This window comes from Temnothorax longispinosus, chromosome 4, assembly GCF_030848805.1.
Source record: "Temnothorax longispinosus isolate EJ_2023e chromosome 4, Tlon_JGU_v1, whole genome shotgun sequence".
NCBI classification, from domain to species: domain Eukaryota; kingdom Metazoa; phylum Arthropoda; class Insecta; order Hymenoptera; family Formicidae; genus Temnothorax; species Temnothorax longispinosus.
Genome location: NC_092361.1, coordinates 17,338,232 through 17,362,451, shown reverse-complemented (window position 1 = coordinate 17,362,451; position 24,220 = coordinate 17,338,232). Strand labels below are relative to the sequence as shown.

At 28.6% G+C, this 24,220-nt stretch overlaps 1 protein-coding gene and 3 long non-coding RNA genes across 7 annotated transcripts in view; 1 reads left to right on the top strand and 3 right to left on the bottom strand.

Annotated features, from left to right (window-relative positions):
- LOC139812403 (uncharacterized) overlaps positions 1–24,220 on the top strand; it is a 339,231-nt gene that overhangs the window by 135,001 nt on the left and 180,010 nt on the right. The gene's annotated exons all lie outside the window — the stretch shown is intronic.
- LOC139811509 (putative gustatory receptor 28b) lies at positions 4,178–8,186 on the bottom strand. Its single transcript, XM_071775781.1, has 7 exons — positions 7,668–8,186; positions 7,104–7,375; positions 6,758–6,919; positions 6,422–6,674; positions 6,215–6,283; positions 6,002–6,091; positions 4,178–5,909 (listed from the first exon to the last, which is right to left on the bottom strand). Exons 1-7 carry the CDS (start codon positions 7,935–7,937, stop codon positions 5,850–5,852), a joined length of 1,176 nt encoding a protein of 391 aa, XP_071631882.1. The 5' UTR covers positions 7,938–8,186; the 3' UTR covers positions 4,178–5,849.
- LOC139811575 (uncharacterized) lies at positions 18,047–20,664 on the bottom strand. Of its 4 annotated transcripts, none has more exons than XR_011731673.1 (4): positions 19,773–20,664; positions 18,498–19,576; positions 18,293–18,382; positions 18,047–18,203 (listed from the first exon to the last, which is right to left on the bottom strand). It is a non-coding gene; the product is annotated as an uncharacterized lncRNA (long non-coding RNA). The 4 variants fall into 4 exon arrangements; XR_011731672.1 differs by having other exon boundaries at positions 18,047–18,382; positions 18,498–18,566; positions 18,983–19,576; XR_011731670.1 differs by having other exon boundaries at positions 18,047–18,382.
- Positions 21,255–22,617, bottom strand: LOC139811578 (uncharacterized). The gene is made up of 3 exons (XR_011731677.1): positions 21,974–22,617; positions 21,738–21,827; positions 21,255–21,643 (listed from the first exon to the last, which is right to left on the bottom strand). It is a non-coding gene; the product is annotated as an uncharacterized lncRNA (long non-coding RNA).

Sequence of the window (24,220 nt, the reverse complement as noted above, 5' to 3'; positions counted from 1 at the left end):
ACTAGACATTATGTGGATTGATTATTATTTATCGTTAACAATATTTTGTGATTTTATCATGATTTAATATGATTCTGTTATAATAAAATTCCTTACTTATTTACATTTGCTTGTATTACTATAACTAAAACAGTCGCAATGGACATGATAAACTAAAAATAAAGACAATTAATATATAAGTTTTTGTTTTAAATATTGTTTTAAATATTTATTACAATTATTTTATTACTTTTAGTAGATATGTAATTAGATAATAAATGTAGCATACCTTATAAAGAAATTTGAAGCCAAATTGAAAAAATCCGATTCCGCAGAATCGAAGTGGTACATAAGCCATTTGTAATGAAAATTGTGAAATCTGTATTAAAAAATACAATGGATTATTTTTAATTTATATTCTATAAATTGTTTATATTTACTTAGATTATTTATATTTTTCTTTTTTCAATATTTCTTTTAATAATGTCTAGCCAATTTATATTAAGACTTACAATTTCACGAACTTCAATATCAGAAGTGGAATACGATAATTTATTTATTAAATCTCTTGTTGTTTTTGCCTGTAAAATTAAAATATATTAAAATATATGTAAAATTAAGTTGTATCTAATTTACTAATTTAACATATTGGATATTATTTAATAACGCAGTTCTAAAGTAAATTTTAAAAATTAATGTTTTAAAATTATTTTTAAAATGAATACCTTGGTAGTGACGGTTTCGCACACGTAATTAATGAGCAGGAATTTGCAAACGTTATGAAAAAACCAGATTAAATATAGATCAATACATATTATTTTATTAGATTTCACATAATTGTCAATAAGTATTGCGGAGGAAATTATACGTAAGTCAATCACTATCCAAGAAAAATAATATGCCATTTTAATAGTCAGTTCTGTTCCAAATATTGAGTTGACCTCGCGGGATATTTTGCGTAACTCCAAATAAAGATGTCTACAATGTTAAATTTTACAGTATAAAATTGCTGCAAATGATTAGAATTTCCAAAAATTTTCTTACATAACTATCCAGATGATGCATTTACTGCTTAGAACTTTCAAAAATCTGCGTTGATGCGTCATGCGATTTCCCCAAGCTTGTTTTACTCTATGTTTATTATTTTTTATTAAATTCTGAAGTTGTTCATTGTTTTGATCAAACTTTACTCCTAAGTATCTAGACGTAAAAAAAGTTGAGTAACGAATTTGTTATTTGTAAATTGTATTGTAGCTGTACTGCATCTGGATTTTTTGAAATACTTAAAAAATTGTGAAATATTTATGCATATACTTATATAAACTATGCTATAAAATATTAGTGATTGTACATGCAATAAAAATATATACTAACCCAAGGACACTTGCAATAATCAAATCACCGATAAAGTTAATATGAAAAGAGTAGGCTAGTAAAAAGATGAAAAGAATAGCTGTTACAATGTCGCAATTATATTCAAATTTCAGATATAACGCTGTACCGCAATTCATTAATGTAACTATTATGGACCATCCTAAAACGAGCCACAGTGTTTTTGTATATAGTTTATCATAATCTGTTACTGTTTCGAGTGCAAGCAGTGTCTTGTCGACAATATCGAGTTTTTTTAAGCAGCTTCGGAATTTCTGTGAAGAAGATATAAGTAATATAAGTAAACAAATAATTATTACTATTTTAAAAAATTTATAATAGTATTACAGTTTAGACACCAAATAGCACACACACACACACACACACACACACACACACACACACACACACACATACACATATATATATATATATATATATATATATATATATATATATGTATGTATATATGTATATATATCGACAAGAGTTATTAAATTAATATGTGGAGATTTTATGTTTTCTTAACCACCCCTATAATTTTTTTATTAAACCAATAAATAAAATGATAACATTTAATTATAAGTTAAAAATTTATAACTATTGAATGTGCAAAGCTTGTAATTTTTTATTATTAATAATTGAATATATCTTCTTACCTCATTATAATATATCCCAAATATGATCGACAAAAATGTTATAAACAACTCCAGTAAAAAGCAAATGTGGTAATCGGTGGAATAAAACTTAAAAAAATAAGGTATTAAGGCTGACATCGAAAGAAAAAAATAAATCAACCAAACTATCAGCATATATAAAAAACTAAACCATAGTCTTGCGTGACCTGTAGATAAATTGGCAATCCTTAAACCAAAAACATAACTGATCATCAGAAGCGGCGTTAAAATCGCTCGAATACTTTGACTCATTGTGCCCACTGTTGCTATTTCAAACTGTTCTTCTTTTGCTGACTTGCATAAAATGCATCGAATAGTAATGGTAGCGGATCTTTATAATTTTTATTAAAGCATTTATGGATATTAGGTAATCAATCTACTAAAATTTATGCGACATATTATAATTGAAATGGGACAGATGATAAATAAAGTACTTCTTCTTATACGTAATAGACATGTTCAAATAATATATATATATATATATATATATATATATATATATATAAATATTGTTTCTGACATTTTTGTTTTTTATTTCTTGAACAGAGCGTTTATACAGTGCTATAGCACGTAAGCGTATTATTTTCAAACAGCATAAGATACATTTTAATCACAATTACAGCTGTAACAAATAGATAATACAGAAATATTATAAATATATGTAAGTACAATGAATTGCTTTTCATTATGATGCAATTTATATTATTTGATTAAATTATATATAAAACTTTAGACAAACATTAATTCTCTTAAATGAAGAGAATCGGGGAAAGACGAAATTAATATAAAAATATATAGTAGAGAACATTCATTGTTTACTTTTTTCTACTACATAAAAATGTTATTAATACTCTTTCTCAATTATTAATTCTCTCTTTTGGTACTAATGTGAACATATCAAACTATTATTTAGAAGGTATCACATAACGTATTTTATAAATTTTACAATATACAGTGATTACAATTTCAACTATTTTTTATGAACTCTGAAACTGATAACTTCTGAAATTTGATAAAAGTATTTACTTATTTTCACTTGCTTGTATTACTATAACTGAAACGGTCGCAAGAGACATGATAAACTGAAAATAAAAACAATGTATAAATTTGTGTGTTAAATATTTATCAGAAATTTAAGTTATATGTAATTATATTATACCTTAGTATATAACGTACCTTATGAAGAAATTTGAAGCCAAATTGAAAAAATCCGATCCCGCAGAATCTAAGTGGTACATAAGCCATTTGCAATGAAAATTGTGAAATCTATATTAATACAATAGGTTATTTTTAATACACGTATCTTGTTGGATATTTATATTATTTATTTAGACATTATTAAATGTTTATTTTAATAACGTTCTAATACAAAATTATCTTAAAACTTACTATTTCACGAACTTCAACATCACAATTGGAATATATTAATATTATTAAAGGAGGAGGGTCCTAAGGCCTGTTTTTCGGCCACCCCTTCAAAATTGGGCCAAAATGGCTGGAATCACTTCCTTATACCCTTGGAAGTAATATTTAGTCAATTCCAGCCTAAACGGAAGTATTTAGAGTGTATACTTCAAGTATACATGTGCATCAGCGCGCCCGTATCAAGCATTTTTTGGAAAACTAAGCGTTATTGAGAAAAATGTTTCAGATAAAAGTTGTATGGTTTCAAGGGGGACATAAGATTGGTGTCATTGGTTTGACCTTGGATAGTCATTTGAAGGTAGTCACGTGAATGTCGATTTCAATATTTTATATAGAACCCCCTATTTTTTTACATATCTTTAATTGTAGCTTATTTCGAGAGCTTTCCAAAACACACTCATAACTAAGTCATTTTTCATTAAGTACTTTGCGAGTTATGAGGCTTCTTACAGAACGTTCAAACATACACCACCCGCACCCGTAAGAATTAGAAAAATAAAAAAAAAAAAACGTTATTAACTTAAAAACTATTGGACCGAATTTGTATTAAAACCATATAAAATAGGGGTAAAATTTTCGGCGAGTTATAGAGTTATAGTTTTTGTTATCTATTTTCTGGAAACCGATTTTTTTAATTTTTTTAATTCTATGGTGGACCGTTTGTAACTTAAAAACTATTGGACCGAATTTGTATAAAACCATAGGGGTAGAATTTTCCGGGAGTGCTATAGAGTGTATAGTTTTTCGTTATCTATTTTCTGGAAACTGGTTTTTCCAATTTTTCGGGAAATAATTGACCGAATCTTAATGAATTGTATTTTGGAAACCGGTTCCAAAATTTTTCCAATTTTTCCGGAAATAATTTACCAAATTTCAAAGAATTCTATATGAAGTAGGGGTAGAATTTTCCGGGAAGTGCTATAAAATATATAATTTTTCGATGTTTGTGGTATAGGGCAATTTAATTTGGCGGTTCTTTTTTAAAAAAGTGATATTTTTCAATTTATAGTATTTTTGTGGATTAAATTGTTAATAAAAAACCAGTAAATATGTAGCAAAGTTTAATCTGAATGCAATCGTTTAAATCAATAAATTAGTGGCTGATTTCATTTATTCTTGTTTTACTCTATGTTTATTATTTTTTATTAAATTTTGAAGTTGTTTATTGATTTGATCAAACTTTACTCCTACGTATATCTAAACGTAAAAAAAGTTGATGGGTAACAAAATTGTTATTTGTAAATTGTATTGTAGCTCTATTGTATCTGGATTTTTTGAAATACTTAAAAAATTATGAAATATTTATGCATATACTTATATAAACAATGCTATAAAATATTAGTGATTGTGTGTACATGTGCAATAAAAAGATATATTAACCCAAGGACACTTGCAATAATCAAATCACCGAGAAAGTTAATATGAAAAGAGTAGGCTAGTAAAAAGATGAAAAGAATAGCTGTTACAATGTCGCTATTATATTCAAATTTCAGATATAACGCTGTACCGCAATTCATTAATGTAACTATTATGGACCATCCTAAAACGAGCCACAGTGTTTTTGTATATAGTTTATCATAATCTGTTACTGTTTCGAGTTCAAGCAGTGTCTTGTCGACAATATCGAGTTTTTTTAAGCAGCTTCGGAATTTTTGTCAGGAAAATATAAGATAACGAATAATTATTATTGGATAAAATACATCGAATAGTAATAGTAGCGGATCTTTGTAATTTTTATTAAATCACTTATAGATATTAGGTAATCAATCTACTAAAATTTATGCGACATAATTGAAATAGGACAGATGATAAATAAAGTACTTCTTCTTATACGTAACAGACATGTTCAAATAATATAAATATTGTTCTTGACATTTTTTTGTTTTTTATTTTTTGAACCGAGCGTTTATACAGTGCTATAGCACGTAAGCGTATTATTTTCAAACAGCATAAGATACATTTTAATCACAATTACAGCTGTAACAAATAGATAGTATAGAAATATTATAAATATACATATGTAAGTACAACGAATTGCTTTTCATTATGGTGCAATTTGTATTATCTGATTAATTATATATATATAAAGCTTTGGACAAACATTAATTCTCTTAAATGAAGAGAATCGTGGAAAGACGAAATTAATATAAAAATATATAATAGGGAACATTTATCGTTTACCTTTTGTACTACATAAAAATGTTATTAAATACTCTTTCTCAATTATTAATTCTCTCTTTCAGTACTAATGTGAGCATATCAAACTATTATTTAGAAGGTATCACATAATGCATTTTATAAGTTGGACAATATACACTATACAGTGATTACAATTTCAACTATTTTTTATGAACTCTGAAACTGAATACATATAAAACTGAAATTTGATAAAAGTATTTACTTATCTTCACCTGCTTGTATTACTATAACTGAAACGGTCGCAAGAGACATGATAAACTGAAAATAAAAACAATGTATAAATTTTTGTCTTTAATATTTATCAGAAATTTAAGTTATATGTAATTATATTATACCTATATATAACGTACCTTATGAATAAATTTGAAGCCAAATTGAAAAAATCCGATCCCGCAAAATCTAAGTGGTGCATAAGCCATTTGCAATGAAAATTGTGAAATCTATATTAATGCAATGGGTTATTTTTAATATAGGTATCTTGTTGGACATTTATATTATTTATTTAGACATTATTAAATGTTTATTTTAATAACGTTCTAATACAAAATTATCTTAAAACTTACTATTTCACGAACTTTAACATCACAATTGGAATACATTAATTTATTCATTAAATTTCCTGTTGCACTTGCCTAAAATTAGAATATGCTGAATAAAATGGAAGTTGCTTCTAATACAGTAATTTAAAATAGGATATCACTTAGCTGTCAAGTTATTGAAAACCAATTTTAAGTACATATTATTTGAAATTAAATGTAGAGAATCAGTACCTTGTTGCTAACTGTCTCACATACATAATTAATGAGGAGAAATTTAGAAACATTATGGAAAAACCATAATAGGTTCATTGCGGCATTCATTATTTTATCAGTTTTTATATAATTGTCGATAAGTATTCCATAGAAAATTGAGCGTAACTCGAACGCTAACCAACCAAAATAGCATGCCATTTTTAAAGACATTTGCGTTCCGAATATTGAGTCTATCTCACAGGATATTTTGCGTAATTCCAATTGGAGATGTCTGCTCGTACACAATATTAAATGTTACTAACAATAAGTAAAATTTCTGCATTTAATTGCCGAAATTTACGTATACTTTCTTACATAACAGTCCATATTATACATTGACTGCTTAGAGCTTTCGAAAGTCTGTGTCGATGCGAGTGTATCATGAAATTTTTCGAAGTCAATTTTATTCCAGATCTGTCATCTCCTGTCAAATCCTGAAGGTGTTTATTTATTTGATCAAATTTTAATCCTATGTAACTAAACATATGAAAGAAAAAAATTACTGGATAATTTTATTATTAGAAGATAAGTGTACCGTATCAAATTTAAAAATATTTAATTTTAACTTGAATTTTTATATCTATAATAATTTAGTTTTATTAATTTATACACATGATTATGCTATGAAATAACTGTTATATGTATAAAAAGTTGTACCAACCCAAGAATAGTTGCAGTAGTCAAGTCACCGATAGCATTAATATGAAAAGAGTAATTTCGTGTGAAGACGACAATCATAGCAGTTAAAATGTCACAGTCATGTTCAGCTTTTACGAACAGTGCCGTTATACTATTTATTGATATAACTACTACGAACCATCCTAAGACGATCCATAATGATTTTTTATGTAATTTGTCATAATCTGTTACTGTTCCGAGTTTTAACAGCGTATTGTCAACAATATCAAACCTCTTTAAGCAATTCTGGAATTTCTGAAGAAGTTACAATTAGACAAGCAAACAAAGTAAAGCAAGTATAGGTAATTAGTATTGAACCAAAAAATTTAGTAATATAATACAATATCTTGTATCAAATATTGAATGCATTTTTATTGCGTTCTTTTTGTACATTCTTATACAGAATTATTTTTAAATAATTATTTTATCAAATATGCAAAGAACTTTCTCAACGCGTGCTAGATTAATATTTTATTATAATTTAGCTGTGGAATACGTTCAAAATTGCTTATTATAGTAATGGCAATATGTATTAACATTTTCTTACCTTATTATGATATATACCAAACACGATTGATAATGAAGTCATAAACATCTCCAGCCAATAACATATGTGGTACTCAATTGGATAAGATTCATGAATAGAATACACTAATGTATCTGTCGAAAGAAAATAGTAAATCAACCAAACTAACAGCATATATAAAAAACTAAACCATAGTTTCGAGAGATCTATAGACAAATTAGCAATTCTTAAACCAAACACATAACTGATCGTTAGAAATGGCGTTAAAATTGTTTGAATATTTTTGGTCATTGCACACACGGTTACTATTTCAAACTACATTTTTCTGGTCAGTTAGTTGCATAAGTGGCACTATATGGTAACGATAATGGATGTTTGTAATTTCAATTAATAAGGCACTTATAGATATTAAAGTTGTCAACCTTCTATAATTTCTATGCCATAATCTATTAAAACAGGATAATGGATATACTACCTGTTCTAACATAAAACGGATAAGTTGATATATCAGAAATATGAATATTATTTTTGATACATTAATTTTTAATTTTTTAATTTTTATATTATAGTATCGTACATGTATAAACATTTTATTAAACGAGAAAGATTTTAATTATAATTAATAAATTATAATTAATAAATTATAATAAATAAATATGTTAAATATAATGTATGCAATTATGAAGTGCTTCTTAATTTATTATGATAGAAATTATATTATATATAACTATTAATGTAATAATAACAAAAAAGAAATCTATTGTTATTTATTATTATTCTAATGATATTAAAAGTTATATTATATATATAATAATTTTATATTTATAATAATATTATATTTATAATAATAAATAATATATTAATAATATTATCAAATTAGATTATATATAACTATAAAAACCTATACACAAAGAATAATTCTTTTAATAATGAAGAGACTTGTGGACAGATAAAATTTGTTCAAGCATATAAATAAAGAATATTTCTTATTTATCTTTTATAATATTGGATAAAATATTTGTTATATTTTTCACTCATTTATTCTCAATATTAACATGTGTACATCAAATCAAATCTAGAAGATATCGTATAATGCATATTTCATGAAATATACATGAATTTTTATTTAAACTATTTTTTATTAACTCTGTCATAACTTGTTTAAAATATTTAGTTATTTCCTTGTGCTTGTATTATTATAATTAAAACAGTTGCAATAGAAGTTGTAGACTAAAAAAATGACAGTGTGTAAGTTCTGTTATTAAATATTTGTTTCGAATGTGACTGTTGTATGTATACATGACAAAAATAACGTACCTTACAAAGAAATTTGAAGCCAAATTGAAAAAATTCGATTCAGCAAAATTTAAGTGGTGCATGAAATCTTTGCAATAAAAACTGTGAACTCTGTAATAACGAAATACATTATTTTTAATGCATATTTTATTGATTTGTTTATATTTTCTTGTACGTTATTTAATGATTATTTAAATAATATATATATTTCAACAAATTAATCTTGAAACTTACGATTTCACGAATTTCAGTGTGATGAGTGAAATACGATAATCTATTTAATAAATCTGCTGATGATCTGGTGCTGCTGGCAAAAAGTGTGGATGGAATGAAGGAGATGATAAGGAGACTGGAGAGATACCTAAGAAGGAAAAAACTGCAGTTGAACACAGAGAAGTCAAAGATTATGTGCTTTAGAAGAGGAGGAGGCAGAGGAAAGGAGGTGGGATGGGAATGGGAAGGAAAGAGACTGGAGGAAGTGAAGGAATACAAGTACTTGGGATACGAGTTGAGGAGGAATGGAAGCGACGACGGACAGATCAAGAGTGCAAAGAAGAAGGCAAATATAGTGATGAGGCAGGTATGGGGGGTGGGGGAACGTAGGTTCAGGGATGATTTTAGGAGAAGGATGATATTATTTAAATATTTAGTACTTGGGGTGATAATGTATGGGGCAGAGATCTGGGGTTGGAAAGAAAGAGAAAAATTGGAAAGAATACATAAAAAGTATGTAAAGTGGACCCTTGGCCTCGACTCCTGTACGCCGGACTATATAGTTTATAAGGAAACGGGGAGAGTAAAGTTAAGTACAATTGCGGGAAATAGAGCAGTAAGGTTCGAGGAAAAGGCTATGAAGATGGGGGAAAGAAAATTGGTAGTAGAATGCGTGAAGGAAAAAGAGTGTGAGGGACAAAAGGGTATGGTGGGGGAGGAGAGAGAGATGTTCTATAGGCAAAACGGATTTAGTTCAGAGGGTATAAAACTACTGAGGAAGGGGGAGGCGGATATAGGGCAAGTAATAGGGCAGAGAGAGAGAGAGAGAGACTAGGGCAATGGATGGATAGTAAGATAGGAAGCACGAGATACAACAAGAGATATAAGGACATAATGGCGCAGGAAAGACCGAGATATCTGAGAGAAAAAGGGCACAAAGGGAGCCAAAAGTTGATTGCGAGATGGAGATGTGGAAACGAAGAGGAAAGAAACAGATTTTGGGCGGAGGCAGGAAGAAGAAAATGCCAAATCTGCGAAGAAGAAGAAGGAACGATGGAGCACATACTGATACATGTAGACAGAGAGCGCAAGATTAGAGTGAAGGATTTTTTAGGAGAGGAAGGAAAGATAGCGAATGTGAAATGCATGAGAGAATTAGGAAAAATGAGAGAGAATAGGAGAAGGGAAAGAGAGAGTGGATGAGGAGTGAATGTTTAGGTAGCGAAATTGTAAACCAAGTCCCGGATTTTAGGCTAGAAGGCCGAACCGAATAAAGTATATATATATATATATATTTAATAAATCTGCTGTTGCATTTACCTAAAATTATAATATGCTAAATGTAATTAAAGAGATTTTTCATTTAGTTTTAACACTAGATATTAGTAACAGTAAAATCTGTAATTTATTTATTTGTCGTAAGTAAATTTTAACCCTTAAAGTGTATACGTTTTGGGATTTTGACGGTGTATACGTGGGTCTGTCACATTCAACGCTATTTTTCCCTACCTTAAAGTATTTTAAAAAATCTAAAAAAATTTATGAAACATCTGTCTACATTGTAGTTGACGATTTTATAGTCATTTTGATAAATATCGTTTATTTAATATCTTCTAACAAGCTTGCAAGTTTTACAGTTGCGAGCGGATATCACTTAGACTCGGACGCCGTAGACCCACGTATACATGTTAAGGGTTAAGTCAATGTTTCTTAGAAATTAAATGTAAAATACCTTTGAATGAATACCTTTGTGGAGACTGTTTTGCACATATAATTAATGAGCAAGAATTTGGAAAAATTATGAGAAAACCAGATAAAGTATATGGTAACCCATGTTATCCAATATTTTACATAATTGTTTATAAGAATTCCGTTAAGAGTTTTGCGCAAGTCAACCACTATTCAAAATAGCATGCCATTTTAAAAGTCATTTGCGTTCCAAATATTGAGTCTATTTCACTGGATATTTTACGACGCTCTTACAGAGATTAATAATAAGCATTGTGCGTTGTTATCGCAGGTAAATAAAATTGATCCTTATTTCTTAAAATATGGTAGCATAAGATTTTGATTATTATTTTATATCTTAGTGTTAGGAAAATTTCTTTATGAGATGCATTAATTATTTATAAGTGTAATTAAATTTCTCTGATTATTATTATTTTCATATCTATTGTGTGTATTTATACAATTTTTAATATATTTATATTGTACTTTGTAGTGCAAAAATAATTATGGCATGTAATCACCGTCTAATAGTCCCTCAGCTTCAATTTCACTGACGAATGATTATCTATCTATGAGGCAAAAAGTATCTTGAGTAAAATTGTATGCGTTTATTTTGTTGCATGTTTTAAAGTACATATAACTATTAATATAATAATAAAATATTAATAATATTAATAAATTGTATGATAAATCCATCTATCCATCTTCCATATCTAAAAAAGGCATATGAAGTTGATACTCGAATCTATAGAAGTTTATTGTTGTCGCTTTTTCGCGATGCCGATTGGTTCTTTCGCTGCGCTTACTTCATGAGCAGCTATCATTGTATATTTTGACAGTTGTGTGTATCAAGGGCGTTAATAGTGTAATAATAATAGTATAATTGTTAAAGCTAAATAGCGCGCGCAAAGCGCGTGTCTGATGTGATATCTAGTATGAAAAAATACATGCAAAGAATAGTTCTTACGGTTCTTACGCAAATGTGTTTTGAACACATTTGGGATTTAAATATTGGCGGGATTCGTCACGAGTCACGTGATTGCATACGGCGCGAAGTTTGCAGCAAGACGTTGATTTTTTAGAGATATGCGTACAAAAAGTTTATAAACACAGTACACAGCCGATTTTTGTAGTGTGAAAAACGAAACAAAATTTTGATAAGTCTCGCGCGTAACAAGCGAAAGAAAATTTTCGAAATGATGCGTAGACATTTACCGGCAATAGAAGTTGCACGGATAATTGCACTTCTGGAAGAAGGTTTTTCCATGCGGTACGTAGCGCAACGTGTTGACGTATCCGTTTCCGTAGTGAGTAGAACTTGGGCCAGATATCAAGAAACTGGACATTATGCGAGACGTGAAGGCAGTGGTCGTCCTCGAATACGATCCGACAAGATCGTCATATTGTTCGTCAAGTTTTACAAAGACGAACGATTACCGCAAGGAATATTCGCGATGAAATTATTCCCTTACGCAACATTAGCGAAGAAAACTATTCGTAATCGTTTGAGAGAAGTTGGTCTTGCTTCTCATTCTCGTGCGCGAGTGCCAACACTTACATTAACGCATCGTCGTGCTCGTCTGCAATTTGCGCAGAATCACATAAACTGGACCGTGAGGCAATGGAGAAATGTGTATTTTTCCGACGAATCGCGTTTCTGTCTCTACGGCAATGATAGTCGTGTACGTACTTGGCGTCGGCGAAATGAACGTTACAATCGCCGTTGCGTTATGCCAGTACGAGCTCATAACGGCGGTTCCGTGATGGTGTGGGGATGCATTTCCGTGAGAAGCCGAACCGATTTAGTGATTTTACCACCTCCTGCGATGACAAGTGCGCGTTATGTGAGTGACATTCTTCGACCTCACATTTTGCCTTTGCGTCAAATACACCGAAATTTTGTGTTTATGCAAGACAACGCTCGTCCTCACACGGCCAACGTAACTCGGCGCTTTTTCGAAGAGCATAATATTGCATTATTACCACATCCCGCCAATAGTCCGGATTTAAATCCTATTGAACACATTTGGGACGAAATAGGGCGACGATTAAGGCGTCGCGAGGAGCAGCCGTATAATCTCAACCAATTGGGAGAAGCGCTTAGGCAAATTTGGCGCGAAATTCCACAAAGCGCAATTGAAAGGTGCATAAACATGCGAGAGCGATTGCAAGCAGTAATCAATCAAAGAGGAGGTAACACACAATTTTTAAAGGCACGCGCTCGCACGTACACACACACACAGCAGAAAGGGTTTGGAGTCATTTAAATACTGCAGAAATGACGAGCTGCGGAGTCCTTATCTCTGCTGTGACACACAGACACACACACACACACACGATGTGCAAAATCCGACCGACAACCTCCACGTGGTGCACATTGGTTAATGCTAATGTCGGCGGTAAATGTCATTTTTCAAGAAAAAAAGGGTTAACTTCAACATTGTGTAAATCGGTAAAAAAAAATCGTAGGAAGATTTAAAAAAAGCATTTTGTAGGTAAAATGTTACAGTTTGTGGTATTTGTATTGAATTTTGTGAAAAAAATTTTTTTATCAAACTGCAGAGTGTTAAAAATGTGTAATTTTAAGGAATAAATCAACATTTTTAATTTTAGCACCAAACAAGGAAGACAGAAAAATTTTTTATAGTCACCGATACCACGTTAAAGCTGACATTTTGAGCTTTAAAATACTTTTTTTTTTGTTTGTTCTACAATGATTTTTCATCGAATTACGTCAATTTTTCTAAAAAATACAGAGTTTGCTTCAAAGTCGTGTAAATCAGTCAAAAAAAATTGTAGAAAAATTAAAAAAAAAAGCATTTTGTAGGTAAAATTATGTAGTTTATGAAACGTTAATTGAATTTTTTTAAGACAAATTTTTTAATTGAGTTTTAAGTAGTCAAACATAAGTTAATTTTAAGGAACAAAACAATGTGTTCTTTTTTAAGGCGTACAACATAGAAAATAAAAAAATTTAAAAATTCTTCAAAAGTACGTTAAAGTTGAAACTTCAAGCTTCAAAATGCTTTTTTAAATTTTTTTTTACGACAATTTTTCGCCGACTTACAGCAGTTTGAAAATAGCCTAATTTTTAGGGTTCATGAAGTGTTCCCTATTTTTTTTGTACGAGTGTATATATATGTATATATATATATATATATATATATATATATATATATATATTATATTATATATAATTTTAAATTGTTGTATTAAATATTTATACATACCGATTAGTTTTATGTTGTAATTCAACATAAATTTTTTCTAATATCATGTTAAAGTTTTCCTTTAATATTGCAAATCTTCTTTTAAAATGACAAAAATTTCTAAATAATTTATACGTGGCCTGATTATACGTGATTTTCGTCGATTCCTTCTTATTGGAAGATCATAACCCTCGTATTCATTAAATAATAAAAATTTAATAATTCTATCCATGTTACATAAACACTTTTTCGTAGATATTTTAAATAAAAATCGAAACACCTTTATTCAAATTAAAGAGAAGTAGTATAATATTTGAAAAGATTGGTTAAGAACGACATACACAACAACAAATACCTTGTTGGCGACACTGCTGATTAAGTTAATCGTCGATTAAAGTTAATCGGCGTTGGTCAAAGTGGCCCTTAATGATTATTTCAATAATATACGTATATATTTCAATGAATTGGTCTAGCAACTTACAATTTCACGAATTTCAACGTCACAAGTGAAATATGATAATCTATTTAATAAATCTGCTGTCGCACTTGCCTAAAATTGTAATATGCCGAATGTAATTGAAAAAATTTTTTAATTAATTTTAAGATAAATATTAATAATTAATAACAGTAAAATCTTTAATTAACTTGTTTGTTATAAGAAAATTTTAAATTGACATTTACTCGAAAATAAATCTAAAATGAATACCTTAGTGGAGACTTTTTCGCAAATATAATTAATAACCAAGAATTTGGAAACATTAATAAGAAACCAGATAAAGTGCGTAAAGACGGTCATTATTCTAAACTTTACATAATTGCTTATAAGGATTGCATAGAGAATTTCGCGCAAATCAATCGTTATCCAACCAAAATAATATGCCATTTTAAGAGTCATTTGCGTTCCAAATATTGAGTCTATTTCGCTGGATATTTTGCGTAACTCCAAATGAAGATGGCTGGACGTATGCATGTACATATAAAATTTTATAATGTGCATTTCATTAGTCGCAAGGATTTTATTAGTATTACTGCATTTATAATTGACATGAATTTGAGTAATATTTACTAATATTGCTGCAGTACAATTTATGTAAATTTTCTTACAAAGCGATCCATATTATGCACTTGCTGCTTAGTGTTTTCGAAAATCTGCGTTGGCGCGGATATATCACAGGTTTTTCCCAAGCCTGTTTTATTTTTCGTTTATTATTTCTCATCAAGTTTTGAAGATGTTCATTGATTTGATCAAACTTTAATCCTATATATCTATATAAGTACAAAAATTTGTCAATAATAGCTATATGGTATCAATAATTACGTAAATACTTTAGAAATCACAAAATATATGCATTATATTTTTGTTTTAATTTAATTTTTGTAAATGACTGAATTATAAAGTAATAGTAAGTATGTAGCAAAATATTGTACTAACCCGAGGGTAATTGCTATAATCAAATCACCAATAAAGTTGGTGTGAAAGCAATAGTCTCGTATCAACACGAAAAACATGGATGTTGCAACATCACGATTATGTTCATATTTCATGATTAATGCTACACCGTACGACGATGATATAATTATCACGAACCAACTTAAGGCAATCCGTACTGTTTTCTTACGTAATTTGTCACAATCTGTCACTGTTCCTAGTCCAAGTAATGTTTTATCCACAATATCGAATTTTTTCAAACAATTTTGGAATTTCTGTCGTAAAGGTAGAATGCGAAATATAGAAAAATAATTATTATTTATTCAAAAATTTGACGATTTTATTGAGCTTATGTTTCTAATAGCAGGTATATTAAGCTATTTAAGGCGGGAAATTACTGTAACGGCTGGAAAAAAAGCTATTTTCATGAATTTTTTTTTCACAAGAAATAATAAATTTAATCGAATTGGTATGTTATTTTTTTAAAGTACGTATATTAAATATATTGTACAAAAAAATTATTAAAAAATATTAATATGTGCGCCTTCAGCGTGTGGTGCCGTGTACCTCCGCAAAAAATCTGGGCGGTTGCATATCTCGGTCAATTTTTATCCGAATGACTTGAAATTTAAACAGAATGTTTACAATAAAAAAAATTTATATTTATTTTTTAAAATTATTTTACGAGCAAAAAATTCGAGACTTGGATATCTTGAGAGCAAATAATGCAGGGAATATTCTGTTGCTATAATAATGCAAGAAATTAATTTCTTTAATGCGGTTTACTCTTAAGCGCCTCATTTTGATTTTGATGTCTTCTTAAAAACTGGAGCAAAAAATTACTTTTGCAAGCAAAAAATAGCAAAAAAGTAGCAAATAATTTTGGTATTATTAATTTATTGCTTTAACTTATGTATGTGGTTCTTTACAATGGCGTGGCAGCTTAATCTTAAGTTATCCAGCTATAAAAATTATTTTTGCAAACAAAAAATAGTAAAAAAATAGCAAATAATTTTGATATTATTAACTTTTTGCTTTGACTTATGTATATGTTTTTTTTACAATGGCTGGATAGCTTAATCTTAAGCTTAACTTTTTAATAACTGGAGCAAGAAAATTAGTTTTAAAAGCAAAAAATAGCAAATAATTAAGAAATTAATTCCATATAAAATTTTTTGTGTTCTGATAATTTGGCTTAGATAGCTTAATATACCTTCTAAAAGCGCATTTTTATATTTTAAGAATGTAATATAAGTGTCTTCTATTTTGTTAGTTCTATATACATTCTATAAAATTTGTATAAATTACTTTATTAAATATTTAGAAAAGTAATTCATTATGTTTATATACCGTATCAATATGTGTGAGTTTTAGTTTTCTTGTGGTAGTTTTTATTATTAAATAGATAGAGAATTTAGTGAATAATAGATTATAACTTTTATCCATGTATATTTTATCCATGTAATTGTGTATTAGCAAAAAAATTATTTATTATCAATAACTTTATATTACAAGATTTATTGCTTATTAATAACGACTTAATATTAATAACTACACACCTTCTCATGATATATTCCAAAGACGATTGACAATAAGGTCATAAATGATTCTAGCCAATAACAAATATTGTCTTCGATGTGATAAACCTCATTAAAGGAAGGTATCAATGCAGATGTTGAGAGAATATAGTAAACTGACCAAAGTAGCAGCATATATAAAAAATTAAACCATAATTTTGAATGTTTAGATAAATTAACAATTCTTAATCCAAACACATAACTGATAATTAGAAATGGCGTTAAAATCGTTCGAATACCTTTGATCATTGCACACATGGTTACTATTTCAAACTGCACTTTTCTGGTCAGTTAGTTGCATAAGTTGCATCATATGGTAACGATAATGGATGTTTGTAATTTCAATTAATAAGGTACTTATAGATATTAAAGTTATCAATCTACTATAATTTCTATGCCATAATCTATTAAAACAGGATAATGGATATACTTAGGTATCTGTTCTAACATAAAACGAATAAGTTGATGTATCAGAAATATGAATATTATTTTTGATACATTAATTTTTTATTTTTTAATTTTTATATTATAGTACATGTATAAACATTTTATTAAACGGGAAGGATTTTAATTATAATTAATAAATTATAATTAATTAGCGGCAATATAAAGACATCTCTATATATAAAATAGAATGTCTGTATGTCTGTATGTCTGTTCTTTATACACTCTTTATACACTCTTCAATTATTCGACCGAGTTTTTACCAAAAGTATATAAAATAGGGGTAGAATTTTCCGGGGAATGAATAATATATTAATAATATCTATATTATCAAATTAGATTATATATAATTATAAAAACCTATACGCACGGCAAATAATAATTCTTTCAATAATGAAGGAGAATTGTGGACAAATAAAATTGACGAAAGCATAAATAAAAAATATTTATTATATTTTTCACTTATTTATTCTCAATATATATTAACATGTGTACATCAAATTAAATCTAGAAGATATCGTAAATGCATATTTAATGATATATATATGGATTTTTATTTAAACTATTTTTTATGAACTCTGTCATAACTTGTTTAAAATATTTACTTATTTCCTTGTGCTTGTATTATTATAATTAAAACAGTCGCAATAGAAGCTGTAAACTAAAAAAATGATAGTGTGTAAGTTCTTTTATTAAATATTTGTCCCGAATGTGACTGTTGCATATATATACATGATAAATATAACGTACCTTATAAAGAAATTTGAATCCAAATTGAAAAAACCCAATTCCGCAGAATCTAAGTGGTGCATGAACTATTCGTAAGGAAAATTGTGAAATCTATATTAACAAAATACATTACTTTTAATGCATATTTTTTATATTTGCCTATATACGTTATTTAATGATTATTTTAAAAATATATATATTTCAACGAATTAATCTTGAAACTTACGATTTCATGCATTTCAGTGTCACGAGTGAAATACGATAATCTATTTAATAAATCTGCTGTTGCATTTGCCTAAAATTATAATATGCTAAATGTAATTAAAGGGATTTTTCATTTAGTTTTAACACTAGATATTAGTTACAGTAAAATCTGTAATTCATTTATTTGTCGTAAGTAAATTTTAACCCTTAAAGTGTATACGTTTTGGGATCTTGACGGTGTATACGTGGGTCTGTCACATTCAACGCTATTTTTCCCTACCTTAAAGTATTTTAAAAAATCTAAAAAAATTCGTGAAACATTTGTCTACATTGTAGTTGACGATTTTATAGTCATTTTGATAAATATCGTTTATTTAATATCTTCTAACAGGCTTGCAAGTTTTACAGTTGCGAGTGGATATCATTTTGACTCGGACGCCGTAGACCCACGTATACACGTTAAGGGTTAAGTCAATGTTTCTTAGAAATTAAATGTAAAATGAATACCTTTGTGGAGACTGTTTCGCACATATAATTAATGAGCAAGAATTTGCAAACATTATGAGAAAACCAGATAAAGTATATGGTAACCCATGTTATCCAATATTTCACATAATTGTTTATAAAAATTCCGTTGAGAATTTCGCACAAGTCAACCACTATCCAACAAAAATAGCATGCCATATTAAAAGTTATTTGCTTTCCAAATATTGAGTCTATTTCACTGGATATTTTACGTAACTCCAAATGAAGATGTCTAGACGTGCACATATATACGTATAAAATTTTAGTTTGTGTATATTATTATTTGTAAATTGTTTTTATTAATCTTATTGCTGTTACAATTTAAGTAACTTACAATTAATTTACATTAAGTAAATTTGAGTAATTTTTGGTAATATTAATATTTAGCAGTACAATTTAAGTCAATTTTCTTACAGAACGATCCATATTATGCACTTGCTGTTTAGTGTTTTTGAAAATCTGTGTTGATGCTGATGTGTTTTGGGTCTTTGCCAAGCCTGTTTTATTTTGCGTTTATTATTTCTCATCAAGTTCTGAAGATGCTCATTGATTTGATCAAACTTTAATTCTATGTATCTAATAATAAGTATAAAAATTTATGTATAAAATAGTTATATGGCATTAATGTTTACAAAAATACTTCAAAAAATCATAAAATTTAAGCGTTATAATTTCGTTCGATTAATTTTTGCAAATTTTATAGTTACTAATTTTTAATTGAGTTTGATTAATTTATAAAGTAACAATATGTATATGAAAGAAATGTACTAACTCGAGAATACTTGCTGCAGTCAAGTTGCCGATAAAGTTGATGTGAAAGCAGTAGTCTCGTATCAACACGAAGAATATGGATGTTGCAATACCACGATTATATTCATTTTTTAAAGAAAATGCTACACTGTATATCGTTAATATAACCATTATGAACCATCCTAAGACAAACCGTACTGTTTTCTTACGTAGTTTGTTATAATCTGTCACTGTTCCTAGGTTAAATAATGTACTGTCCACAATATCGAGTTTTCTCAAACAGTTTTGGAATTTCTGTCGTGTGAAATCGATAAATAATTATTTATTATTCCAAAATTTGACGATTTTATTCAGCTTATGTGTCTAACAGCGCATATTTTATATTAAATGTTAAGAATATACAGGGTGACTAACAACAAAGTGTAACACCCTCAGGGAGAAATTAGAGAATTATGGATTATAATTTTTATACCTATTTTATCTGTAATTGTGTTTTAGAGAAAAAAAAATTTATTATCAATAACTCTATACATTACAATATTAATTGCTTATTAATAATAGCTTTATATATTAGTAACTACACACCTTCTCATGGTATATCCCAAACACAATTGACAATAAGGTCATATATGATTCTAGCCAATAACAAATATTGTCTTCGATGGGATAAAGCTCATTAAAAGAAGATATCAATGCAGATGTTGAGAGGATACAGTAAACTGACCAAAGTAGCAGCATATATAAAAAATTAAACCATAATCTTGAATGTTTAGATGAATTAACAATTCTTAATCCAAACACATAACTGATAATTAGAAATGGCGTTAAAATTGTTCGAATACCTTTGGTCATTGCACACATGGTTTCTATACCAAACTGAACTTTTGCTGACCAGTTGCTAGTAAAAAGTTGTAGCAAATGGTAACGATAGCGGATCTTTATAATTTTAATTAGGCACTTATGGATATTAAAGTAATCAGTCTACTACAATTTATGTGTCATAATTTATCGAAACTGGACAAATGAAGGATATGCATTTGTTTTTACTCAATACAGATATGTTTGTACAACAGAAATATAAATATTGTAACATTTATATATTATATATATATATATATATATATATATATATATATATATATATAGTATTATAGAAACAACAGAAACATTTAAATGTTACAATATTTATATTTCTGTTGTACAAACATATCTGTATTGAGTAAAAACAAAGGCATATCCTTCATTCGTCCAGTTTCGATAAATTATGACACATAAATTGTAGTAGACTGATTACTTTAATATCCATAAGTGCCTAATTGAAATTATAAAGATCCGCTATCGTTACCATTTGCTACAACTTTTACTAGCAACTGGTCAGCAAAAGTTCAGTTTGGTATAGAAACCATGTGTGCAATGACCAAAGGTATTCGATATATATATATATATATATATATATATATATATATATATATATATATATAGACGGTTAAGGAATGCCCGAAGACCAATTAATTTTGAGATGTAAATTTTAACTGTTCGTAATACCTTAACATTATATTTCAAGCAACTAAATGTCTTCATAATAATGACCATAAAAATATAGTGTGGTAATAATGCATAATAATGTCATAGAACAACAACTATAACGTTATAAATATAATTGCATTAATCATGTTATTTAATAAGTCTGACAATATTTATATATTTCAATTCACTATATAGTATTTTAGTTTCTATAACCCATAAAAAAAAGTTGAGGTGCTATTTGTTCACATTTTTATAGTTGCAGCACTCATTTTTTTCTCTGAGTGTGTTACAACATGATAAAAATATTTATTTACTTGCTTGTGCTTGTATTATTATAACTGAAACGGTCGCGATAGACGTTATAAACTGAAAATAAAGATAGTGTGTAAGTTCTTCTATTAAATATTTGTCACGAATGTGACCATTTGTAATATGTAATTAAATGATAAATGTAACGTACCCTATGAAGAAATTTGTAGCCAAATTGGAAAAATCCGACTCCGGAAAATCTAAGTGGTGCATGAACTCTTTGTAATGAAAATTGTGAAATCTATAATAACAAAATACATTACATTTAGTAGATATTTTACTGATTTTTTACGTATTAAGTAACGTATAATATTTTAATATTGTACGTTACTTAATGATGATTTTAATAATATATATGTATTTCAATGAATTGGTCTAGCAACTTACAATTTCACGAATTTCAACGTCACAAGTGAAATACGATAATCTATTTAATAAATTTGCTGTTGCACTTGCCTAAAATTGTAATATGCCGAATGTAATTGAAGAAATTTTTAAATTAATTTTAAGATAAATAAATATTAATAAAATTAATAACAGTAAAATCTTTAATCAACTTGTTTGTTATAAGAAAATTTGATAAAAGTTTACAATAACTTACACAGCTCGAATTACTTTGACCTTGACATATGTTGTCAAGGACATAATACTGAGTAACTTTTCCTTATAACTTAGTAGGCGGTCGCTGCTTATTAAAAAGTTATAAACAAAAAAAGTTTGAAAAATATAGCAGCTATTTTGAGTATTGGAAGGCATAAATGACTAATATATATGTCGAAATAGTTCACGCATACACTTTTCACGCGAACCGAGGTTCACCCACACCCCCCCTGCTTTCGGGGGAGGTGCGGTAGCTCCGAAATAGTTCACGCATACATTTTTCACGCGAACCGAGGTTCAACCACACCCCCCCCCGCTTTCGGGGGAGGTGCGGTAGCCCCAAAATAGTTCACGCATATACTTTTCACGCGAACCGAGGTTCACCCACACCCCCCCCCCCTGCTTTCGGGGGAGGTACGGTAGCCTTGAAATAGTTTACGCATGGGTTAGTTGACGCGCTTTAAACAATTAAATACTGTTAAAGCGCGTCATCTAACCTATGTAAATTAGTGACGCGCTTTAAACAGTTAAATACTTGTAAAGCGCGTCATTTAACCTACGTATTTTCCAAACTTTTTTTGTTAATAACTTTTTAACGAATAACGAGCAACGGCTAAAACCTTCTGAAGGTCACTCGGGGTCATGACCTTGACAACATATATCAAGGTCATTGAAATCGGTGAGGTCGCCAAGCTTTTTTTTGTTAATAACTTTTTAATAAAAAGCGACCGCCGATTAAGTTATAAGGAAAAGTTACTCAGTATTATGTCCTTGACAACATATGTCAAGGTCAAAGTAATCCGAGCTGTGTAAGTTATTGTAAACTTTTACCGAAAATTTTAAATTGACATTTACTCGAAATTAAATATAAAATGAATACCTTAGTAGAGACTTTTTCGCAAATATAATTAATGACCAAGAATTTGGAAACATTAATAAGAAACCAGATAAAGTGCCTAATGACGGTCATTATTCTAAACTTTACATAATTGTTTATAAGGATTGCATAGAGAATTTCGCGCAAGTCAATCGCTATCCAACCAAAATAATATGCCATTTTAAGAGTCATTTGCGTTCCAAATATTGAGTCTATTTCGCTGGATATTTTGCGTAACTCCAAATGAAGATGGCTGGACGTATGCATGTACATATAAAATTTCATTATGTGCATTTCATTAATCGCAAACATTTTATTAGTATTACTGCAGTTATAATTGACATGAATTTGAGTAATATTTACTAATATTGCTGCAGTACAATTTATGTAAATTTTCTTACAAAGCGATCCATATTATGCACTTGCTGCTTAGTGTTTTCGAAAATCTGCGTTGGCGCGGATATATCGCAGGCTTTTCCCAAGCTTGTTTTATTTTTCGTTTATTATTTCTCATCAAGTTCTGAAGATGTTCATTGATTTGATCAAACTTTAATCCTATGTATCTACATAAGTACAAAAATTTGTAAATAATAGAGCTATATGATATCAATAATTACGAAAATATTTTAGAAATCACAAAATATATGCATTATATTTATGTTTTGATTTAATTTTTGTAAATGACTGAATTATAAGTAATAGTAAGTATATAGTGAAATATTGTACTAACCCGAGGGTAATTGCTGTAATCAAATCACCGATAAAGTTGGTGTGAAAGCAGTAGTCTCGTATCAGCACGAAAAACATGGATGTTGCAACATCACGATTATGTTCATATTTCATTGATAATTCTGTACTGTACGACGATGATGTAATTATCACGAACCAACTTAAGGCAATCCGTACTGTTTTCTTACGTAATTTGTCACAATCTGTTACTGTTCCTAGCCCAAGTAATGTTTTATCCACAATATCAAATTTTTTCAAACAATTTTGGAATTTCTGTCGTAAAGGTAGAATGCGAAATAGAATAATAATTATTATTTATTCGAAAATTTGACGATTTTATTGAGCTTATGTTTCTAATAGCAGGTATATTAAGCTATTTAAGGCGGGAAACCACTTTTCATGAATTTTTTTTTACGAGAAATAATAAA